The sequence below is a fragment of the Bactrocera dorsalis genome, chromosome 1 (genome assembly GCF_023373825.1).
Source record: "Bactrocera dorsalis isolate Fly_Bdor chromosome 1, ASM2337382v1, whole genome shotgun sequence".
NCBI lineage: Eukaryota > Metazoa > Arthropoda > Insecta > Diptera > Tephritidae > Bactrocera > Bactrocera dorsalis.
This window is the reverse complement of record NC_064303.1, coordinates 37,235,242-37,246,017: the sequence shown is the minus strand read 5'-3', so window position 1 is coordinate 37,246,017 and position 10,776 is coordinate 37,235,242. Positions and strand designations below refer to the sequence as shown.

The 10,776-nt window shown below is 35.9% G+C and overlaps 1 protein-coding gene across 1 annotated transcript; it reads left to right on the top strand.

Moving 5' to 3' along the window:
* The first annotated feature begins 917 nt into the window (after positions 1-917).
* LOC125777479 (putative nuclease HARBI1) lies at positions 918-2,069 on the top strand. Its single transcript, XM_049452554.1, has 3 exons — positions 918-1,689; positions 1,780-1,883; positions 1,950-2,069. Exons 1-3 carry the CDS (start codon positions 1,563-1,565, stop codon positions 2,067-2,069), a joined length of 351 nt encoding a protein of 116 aa, XP_049308511.1. The 5' UTR covers positions 918-1,562.
* Positions 2,070-10,776: the final 8,707 nt, after the last annotated feature.

Here is a 10,776-nt window from a genome sequence, read left to right as displayed (position 1 = left end):
GCCGTCTGTCACCATAAAATTTTAATGCGCCTTAGCGTTGCTTAAGGTAGTTGTCCTAGATGTATTTAAAGCGTTGCATTCATTTAGGATGGTTTTTACTGATATATTTGGCTGATTACAATATGAACAGCTTGGTTTAACCGTTTTGTTTAAAAGATGACTGTGAGTTTTGACGGTGTGGCCTATTCTCAGGCGAACAAACGTTTTTATATCTTCGCGAGCGCAATCAGTTGGGTAGTTTGGCTTGTACCAGAGAGATTATGTTCCTTGTAATGGTGCTGAAAATTTTACCAATCTCCCGATGCTGACTCGTGGAGTACTTTTTTTACCATATTGCGGATGTCTTTCAACGTGCAGTGATCGAATGAAAGTAGTGGTTCTTTTCCTGCCTTTTTTGCACGGTAATCTGCAAGTTGGTTTCCTCTAATACCAGTAGGCCCAGGGATCCACATGATCTTAATTCTGTTTTTGTGTTGATGCAAAATTTCTTTTATATTGTTGATCAGCACTGAGTTTGTCTCATTTAAAATAGCGTTAATTGTCGATTTGCTATCGGTACATATGATATATTTTTTTCCTGTTCGTGCGACAAATAGAACCGCTTCATATATCGCAGCCGCTTCAGCTGTAAATATCGAGCAGTACGTTGGTAAAATTCCGACGGTTATGGTGACGCCTTGTTCGTTTGTTACCGCAAACAATGTGTGGGTGTCTGATTTGCATCCGTCGGTGTATATTAATTTCCACTCCGGTTTGTACTTTACTACTGCGTTATTGAATAGCTAGATACATACATATGTATATTGTTCTTCATTGGTGGTTGTTTTTTTAAACTCGAAGAGCGTACTTATTAATGGCGTTTTCAGCGTTAGCCAGTGTGGGTGAGTGTTCACTTTTAACAGTTGCGGTGTCGAAGTCATGTGAAACTGGGCCCGAATCGCGGCATTCGTGATCGAGCGAGCTATTGTATCGAAACAAATTTCGTGACGTTTCGAGTAGCCGGATCGCCGCACTCGATACGAAGCGAATTTAAATTAGCTCACTGTAACAGCCCTGGCCTCTCTACAAATGGCATTTACGAAGTGTCAAATTGTGAAATCAAAACAAAAGAAATCAAAACAAAGAAAGTTGTTGAAGCCGTGCTATATTTTTTTATAAAGGTGAAATACTATTGTTTTTCTCAAAAGTGATGCATCCAATAATTTTTTTATATTCGTCTTCGGAATCTGAGGAAGAAAATGTGCAGCAAGTCATAAGGAACCGAATGCGAGACAAAAGCAATCGCTTGGCATTGCCGGAGGCAGCGTAAGGAATTACTTTTGACTTAACGATTGCAAAAATTGTGTACAAATTAATTTCAATTGCCTACATGTCTATATTTACAGCTTCAGGAAACGGTTCAGACTCTCTAAAAGTGCATTTAACTACGTATTGGCTGAACTCAAATTTGAAGGACATTTGTCAACCGCAGTGGCATCAATGATTCAACTGGGAGCGACTTTGTCCCTTTTTGCCAGTGGTGGCTACCAGCACTTGGTGGGAAATGACTTTTTGATAGGAATATGTCAAAGCACTATTTGCAAATCAGCGAAATGGAAACAAAGTTGTGCCCCCAATTTATTAAATTCGTGCCCGACAATCTTTCGGAATGCACGAAATCGTTTGTTGAAAAATACAAAATTCCTGGAGGTAAGATTAGCGCTTTTATTTTGAGTAAAATGTAGCGTTTTTAAAGCTGAAGCATACTTAACATATTTAAATATATGTTTATGCATGCAGTTATTGGATGTATTGATGGCACGCACTTTGGGCTGCAAAAACCAACAGTAAATGAGCACATGTTCTTCAACAGGAAAGGATACCATAGCTTCAACTCAATGATAGTAGGTTGCATATAAAATGTATGCACATACACATACGTATACTTATGAACTTTAATTTAATTACAGATATGTGACCATGAATACCGCATTTTGGCCATTGACTCAAAGTATGGTAGAGCCGCACACGATTCCTTTGTGTGGAAGCATTCGGCACAACGAAAGTTTTTGGAGGAGCAATTTAACTAAAATAACTTCAAAAATGTTTGGCTTTTAGGTAATATAACTTTTTATTGTACTGTTATGCATATATGTACATATGTACCTAAATTTAAAATATATTTTTCGTAAATCAATAGGAGATTAGGGTTTTCCCTTGGAGCCGTGGTGTTTAACACCATTCAGGAACCCTGAAGAAGGGTCTACTACAGCTCGGTTCAATGAGGTTCATTCTAAAGCTCGCTGTGTGGTTGAAAGAACCATTGGTATCCTAATTGGCCATTGGAAAATTCTCAGCAATGGCAAGAGAAGCCGTTACCAACCTGAAAAAATGGTACAATTCGGGAATGTATGTGCAGCGTTGCATAACATTTGCATACATTTCAAAGATGCGTCGTATTGCAGACATTATGCAAGTGAAGCTATTAACACAGAAGTGGATATGGGAAACGAAACTCATTTAACCAAAATTGGACACAAAATTCGAAACCATATAATATTGGCGCTAGAAAATACAATTTGAATAAAACAAGTGTATGTATGTTTATTATTATTTGTATGTATATTTATTTATTTTCTTTTAAGGCTTCTAATTTTATTCGGTTAATTTGCAGCTCTATTGCATTGACTTCCATATAAGCTTTGTGAGCTTCCTCTTACATTTCCATCGACCTCTCCTTCAAAGCTATAAGCTTGTCTAGTTTTGCGCCTATACTCTGCTAGTAGCTTTCAAACGCGATCATGTTTTCTTTAATGAGGGCCAGCTTTTCATCGGCAGCATCCTGTTTGCTCCTCTTCGTAGCGCTGCGACTAGTAGATGGTTTCGGTGGAACGTCGTCTTCCTCACTGTATAAAAGCTCTGCCATAAGCTTTTCGACAGGCTCTTTTTCAGGGGTGGAGTTGCCAAAAGTTCTTACTTCTCCCAGGCCTTCTACCGCAACGTCCATGCCGGTAGCCTGAAGCAGTTGCTCCTCTGCTGTTGTTAGGTACTTTTCTTCGTAAGGACCACCACCAGTTCGCTGCTTCGACGCTTTGTTGAAAGACAACTTTTTTTTGACGTTGTGCTTTTGATCAGCAAATACCTAAGTGTATATATATATAGAAAATAAGATTTGTGTTAGTAAATTTGTTAAGACACTTATCAAAAGAGGAAATTCATGGAGATCTACGTACTTTTCGCCAAGATTCAGCATCCTTCATCGGTGGACCGGCCGCATTAAGCAGGACCGTCAAGGAGTCCCACAATTTATTGGCAGCAACTTTGCCCTGACCACAATTCGGCAACATATTTTTGGCCAAATCATGATTTCGAAGCATGTATTCGGCCATTAAATTTTTTTGTCTCATGTTGATTTTATTAACATTTGTCCTAAAAAAATGATTCTACTTATAAAATAGTCAATAACATAAATGTTAACTTACATTTTATTTGATTTTTTCTGAGTAAACTCACGACGTTTGAAAACTTTTGAATTAACGATTGCAAATTATCAATCGAATGACATTTCGTTAGGTTCGTTTGAATTACAACTCGTTATCGAATGACAGAATGTCAAATTTCGAATGAGTGTACTCGATAACGAGTGCCGCAATCCGAAAACTGGAAATTTCGAACAATTTTACTCGTTCACGAATGCCGCGATTCGGGCCCTGATTGATAATATTCAAGCATTTTATGATCGTAGATGGTTTGTTGATTTTAGGATTTGTTTTCAGTAAATTAAACAAGATCGAGTTTTTACACTGCATAAACTTTGGTATGAGCATTGCTGAGGTGCTTTTTTGCACAATGTCCATAAATTGCGAGTCCAAAATCTATTTTTTAAAACATCAGTGCTTTTGTAATATTTAAAAGTGTTGAGATGGGTATGTGACAGTGAGTAGAAGAAGATTTGCGCTCCTCTTTGTGTATTTTGTTTGTTATTAGAGATATCTATGTTTGTCGGATTGTTACTTATGTTAGCGAATGAAGGAGATGAAGAATTAAAAACATGTTGTATTTGTGCTTTGTGAATATTTACTGCTTCACGAAATGAGCAATATGTTTGAATTGTTATTATTTTTTTTATTTCACTGAACTTTGGGCACAATTTGCTTGAGGCGGCGTGTTCAGCAGAACAATCTACACAGAGAGTGCGAGCACAGGGGGAGGGATGGTGTGTTGGTAATGCACATGTGTCGCAGATAGGGATCTTATTGCAGCGTTTTTTGTATGGCCAAGAAGGTGGCAGTTTTTGCATCTCACTGGGTTTGGGTAGTAGGGTCTTACCTTGGTTGTATACCATGATACATCAATTTTTTCGGGTCAGTAATAGCGATCGAAGGTGAAAAGAACCACGCCACTTGGGGTGGGTTGACCATTTATATATTGTAGATATTTGTAAATGGATGTAATACCCTGTTTTTTCAATTATTTCATTGTCAGAGACTTGATTTAAACGCGGAGCGTCGATAGTGCCTTTTGAGGAGTTTAAATTTTTTAAAATTTATTTAAAGGTTTGCTTGTTTCACTTGAACTTATCTTCACATACTTAGGGCTATCTTGTTTTGTTGTTGGTAAAGTAGGAAATAATTCCTCTTTCGATATTTGGTCGCTTTTGTTTTTTTTTTTTTGGTTGGGGACTAGAAGATAATAGGGCGAACCTATTATTTTCCCCCAAGGGACATTTTTTAACGATTTTAATTCAATTAAGTTAATTCACTAAAATTCACTAACAAATTTGAGGGAGTAGAGTGCGATGAGGAATGAGATAATAAACTATTCTGTTTTAACTGAAATCGCAGACAATACAGCTGAGAGCACAACCGTTTGCGTCAAGTGTCAGTCGATGACTGATAAGCATAAGTATAAGTATAAAAAGTGTGAAGTATTAGTAATATGCATTATTATATTGTTTTATTTATTTATAAATTGTGTATGTAGTGATTACAAATATAAAAACATTGTTATGAAATTGCATTTTAATTAATTTGAGAAAACTTCAAAGTGCATAGTGGAACAGCATCTGTAAATAATTCAAAGTCATACTCATATCTTCAACCGCACTTAAAATATTTTATACACTTCTTTTTCTACAAGCTAACCCATAGATTTGCATGTTCACTTATACTTTCTTTCGTTGCATTTTAAATTATGCAATGTACAACGTAATGGAAAGTCAAATTGTAAAGAAGAAACTAAAAATCTACACACCAGCTCCCATAAAACTATCTTATTTCATATCGGTGGTAAAATTTAACGTTTCCGGCTTATTTAGTTTTTGATTTGTCGTGCTTTTAGTAGCTTTTAAAAGTATCGTTATTTGGGAAGTGGGCGGAGTTTTCCTCCGATTTCATCCATTTTCACAATATCGGTAGAAGTGTAGAAGATTTGTACTCAGCAATTTTGGTTTTTCTAGTTTAAGTGGCTTAGGAGACATGTACATTAAACATGTTAAAAGGCGAGGCCACGACCATTTTTCAAACATTTTCACCCACAGGTGCCCCTTGCTACTGCGATGCCCTGTGTCAAATTAGAGCTTTATAATTAATTATGGCACTTTATACGTTTTCGGTTAATGGCGATTTGTAATCGTGGCAGTAGTCCAATTAATCCCATCTAAAATCGAATTCATTTTTTTTTGTACTAAGGAATCTGCATCCCAAGTTTCATTAAGATATCTCAATAATTACTCAAGTTACAGGACAAACAGACGGATGGACAGAGAGACAGTCAACTATATTTAAACTTTTTTCGTCACCCTGATCATTTATATGTGCATAACCCTATACAGCTATGGACATATAAATTGCACATTCATTTAAGTATACTTTCACATGCTAAAGTATCTTTAATATTCTTTCAAACAACCAAGTTTTTGCGGTTTTCGGAAAGTTTATTCCTTACATCTAAAATATAGCACAAACTCAATTTCGAATTCATTAATAACACAACAAAAATAATGAAAAGGTAGAAAAAGTGGTGAAATTAGATGGACACATAAATGGCACAATCTGCAAAAGAGGGGAAAAAACGAGTTAAAAACGTTTTTTTATCTGGTTCTTTTGTGTACAAACAATTTAGTAGCTAATATTTTGTGCTGTAGCCTTTGTTTTTAATGACTGCTTCACACCTGCGACTCATACTCTCAACCAGTTTTTCACACTTGGTCTTAGGTATGGCATGCCAAGCTTCCTGAACGGCAGCCCAAAGATCGTCCAGATTTTTATAATTTTTCTTCGCGACTCTAATCTTGACTTCATTCCATAAGTTTTCAATGGGATTTAAGTCGGGGCTCTGCGCTGGCCAATCTAAGACATCGATTTTCTCCGCACTAAACCAATTCTTAACTAGTTTGGATGAGTGTTTGGGGTCATTGTCTTGCATAAATTTCCATTTAATTGGCATGTTATCGAAGGCATATGGTTCCATATGATGTCTCAAAATGTCTAAGTATTGAAACTTATCCATCTTGCCGTTTATCCGTACGAATGGCCCTATGCCATGCCAGGAAAATGCACCCCAAACCATAATGTTTCCGCCCCCGTTTTTGATTGTCTTCTGTGTGAACCTTGGATTAAATTCTTGGCTTTTAGGGCGATGAACAAAGACTCTTCCATCTGTCCCTATCCTGTTGATCTTCGTTTCGTCACTCCACAATATGTTTCTCCAAAAATTGATTGCTTTTTCTTGATGGGCTCTGGCGAAGGCCAATCGTTTAGAAATGTTTTTTTTTTTTGACAGGAGTGGCTTCTTCCTAGAAATGCGCCCAAACAAGTTTGCTTCATTCAGTCGTCTTCTGACAAGCCTGTAGGATATTTCTGTATCCAATGATTGGTTGATATCGGCTGCTATCTGTCGTGATGACTTGAATGGGTCATTTTTGGACATTCTTACAATAGCAGCATCCGTACGCGCATCTGTTTTTCGAGGCCTTGGTTTTCGAATTTGTGATTTTATCAATAAATCAGGGTTCTTCACACATGAATTAATTGCATTGTATACTTTTTTCCGAGAAATATTTAAATTTTTTAGCAATTTCGGCCACTTTCTGTTCTCCTTCATGCATTTTCCATATGATTCGTCTTTCTTCTATTGTGGTATGCTTTCCTGATCCCATTTTCTATAACTTATTTACTCAAAATACTTCTGATAAAAAACTATCCAACTGTGGTAAATATCATGCGCTTGTATCGAAGTTTACGCGGGAACTGTGTATGCAAATTAGTTTGTGCCATTTACGTGTCCATTCAATATTAGTGTTGTTTACACAAAATTGATAACGGTAAATAATTAGCAAAACATAACGGAATATTTCGCCGCTGCAGATATGAGAGCTATTACGGGACAAAGTTGGATGCAAAAAATTTGACATTTCGAGCAATTTTTAATGGACAATTTTTAACATTTAGTTGAAATATAATTTTGTGCCATTTATATGTCCATAGCTGTATCTATCTCGATTAGTTGCAGGCGATATTTACAACCGTTAGGTGAACAAATTTATAATACTCTGAAATATAAAACTTTGGAAAAAAATTTGTGAAAAAGAGGGAGTGGCTCCCACTGCAACAAGATGAATGTACATATCATACATTTATTTTGTGTTTAAATAAATTTCTTTACATCACTTAAACAATAATACTACAATGAATACAACAATTTCAATTAAATTTCTGTATTGACTAAATTTTAATTAATTAATAATAACTACAAACTTTTTAGGTTTCGTTCTTTAAAAGACATTCTGAAATGAAATTTGTCTCATTACATTATATGCCCAAATTAAAGAAAGTTTTATAAAGGATTACAAGACTCATGGATTTTGAAATTAGAATTTAAGCAAAATGTACAGAAGTTGAAAAATGGTGGGAGACTCTACGACTATGGATGTGTTTCTCTTCATTCATTCTTCATTGTTGTTGTCCTCGAATGATATAAAATTTCATTTAAAACAATTTAGCTTTCTCAAGGAAGCAAAGTAATATACAGTTTTCGTATTTGAAAGGGGCCATGACAAGCAAGCACAAAGCAGACAATGAGATAGGTAAAAAAAAACAAACCACTGCATAACTTATTTGCGAAAAGTAGTAGAAACTATTTTGGTACACATACAAAACAATGTTGCTTTTATATTCACCGGCGAAATACAGACAGAAAAATTCAGCTATACGACTGCAATTAATACTCTACTGTTGATGCACGCGATAGTACTAAACAAATTACTGAAGGCGTCGCTCAAGAGTAGTAGTAGAGTAGCGGGTTGTAGTCTTGCAAAAGTCCAGTTGTAGTGCTTTCTAAATAACATTATAATTGCATATGGTGTGAATTCCCTTGATATTCACTAGATACTCTATACATATGTGTGAACGTGCAGCAGTCTTCTAAGCTTTACAACTAAAATAATGATTGTCTGAATGCAATGTGACGTTGATTTATGTACGTAGCAATGTTTGCTACGTCTACGCCGGTGATTCAGTTGCTCACTTGGTGGTAAAGCATGGAGCTAGAAGTGTTTTCTAGCATATGTATGTACATATGTCCATGTTTAGTGGGCGTTGTGTACACATTGAACTCATATACTCAACAGTGTTTACAGCACTTATATTTTTTATAGTTTGGCAGTGTGTGTGGTTTTTCCTATCGGATTCAATTGGCCCACCCTCTCCCTTTTCCTTGCGTGCGTGTCATTCGCCTATAAATTATTTCCTTTTCTGCACAAATTAGAGGCGCGAATGTAGGCAGTCCCAAAAGTGATACCATTATTTATATAAAATATTTTTTTTTTTATAAAAACACACATATTTTTTTTTAATTTTATTTGTATAAGTCATTTATTAAACTAAATTTAAGACTTCAAGAAATATTTCGGAGGGTCTCCGACCTTTATTTCTAGATGTTACAAACTTCGAGGCGTACTCAATATACCCTGTTAAGTTTAACGTTGTCATATCTTGGTGGCCAACCGACGGGCCCAAAACGTGAAATTTTCTGCTCACCTAAATGTGTGGGAGGTGGCGCTGTTTTGTTGAAACCCAATGTCGCTGAGATCACAACTTTCATTTCAGCTAACAAATAGTCGGTTATCATGACACTGTAACGGTCGCCATTGTCGGTTATATCCTTACCGGCATTATTTTTGAATAAATATGAGCTGATGATTCCACCGGGCCACAAAACTCTTGGCTTTTAGGATAAAATGGCAGCTCTTGAATCCCTTCAGATTACTTTTCGTCCCAAATGTGGAAATTTTGCTTGTTTACATGCTCATTCAGCCAGAAACACTTGTTTATTACTAGGCAAAATTAGGTCAATAACGTCGGAGATTTTCTCGCGAAAGACGAGCGGCTTCAGTTTTTACATAAGCTGTATTTTGTACGCTTTTAATTTAAGATCTCCACGTAAAATGTACCAAGTAAGTCGGAGTTGTTGCGAGCTTCGCCGAATCGACTATCTATGTCTTCGTGTACACCTCAACTACGGCCGCTATATTTTTTTCACTGCGTTCTGGACTTGGTCTATTGGGACGAATATTGTCCAATAATGGATGCTGACTCTCAAGATGGGTGATGGTGTTGGGAATAGTACGCTCAGTAGGCCGATACTGTTGACCATAAGTTTAGCGAAGCACGCGAAACAGATTCTTTAGAGAACGTGAATTTTCATAATAAAGATGAACGATTTGTAAACATTGTTCAGGTGTAAGTCTTTCCAAGATAAAATGCCAAACAATACTCTACAAAAACAACATGACAGCCTGACACGACTCATACGTGATCTGTCAAAATAAGGCTACTGGAAAAAGTACCTCTATTGGAACACTCGTTACTTATGAGCTTGTCTGTGTTGCAAGTGATGAGCAAACTGACGTATTTACTAAGGCCATAGTAAATTTGTTCCTGAAGCATTTTTATTAAATGGAAAAGCTTTTCTCTTTAGTATAATCCGCCAACCGCTCACTTCCTCTTTTGATTTGGCAGTATTGATTTACTGCAGCATTCATATGTGAGTAATTGTGTGCGGAGAAAGAGTGAAAGACGTGCACTGCTCAGCACTTAATTAACTTAATTACTGAGTTTGAAATTTCTTATATATTTTAAAGAACTATATTTTTTAATTGAAATTTATTGAAAAGATTTTACTGCTGCGATCTTCACGTTGTTTCCAATTAGATTTGTATACATATGTCCCCATTTCTGTAAAAAAAATAAAAAAAGGTGCGTGGAGTCCCTACGCGCGGATGAAGTTATACTTCTTAGTGATATTCGGAAATGCATATCATTTTGTATGAACGAAAACTAGAAAACTTAAATTCACATTTTATAAATTTATTATGCACATAAAATGAAGAATAAAGCAAAGTCTAAATGAATGAATTTTGACTCAGAAAGTAGTTCCGTCTCTTCGTTGCGGAAGAGAATATGCAGCGTAATCATCTCTCTTTTGTTCTTCGCCAATTTGGCTGCCGGATTGACTTGTGAAGATCAATTTTTTGTTGGTGACATATTCATATGTGTACGCATATGTATGTTTGTATGCTTGTGATTTATTTGTTCGGCAATGTATGCAATATATATTTACATATAAGTATATATGAATGTATGAACATGCAAGTCAATGCGCGCACATGCGTATACATACACTCATATGAGCATGTGCCTTTTAACATCGTATACTATACAAATAAATATTTTTCTTACTAATAGAAATTAAAATAAAGAAAAATATTTATTTTTATAGTATACGATGTTAAAAGCA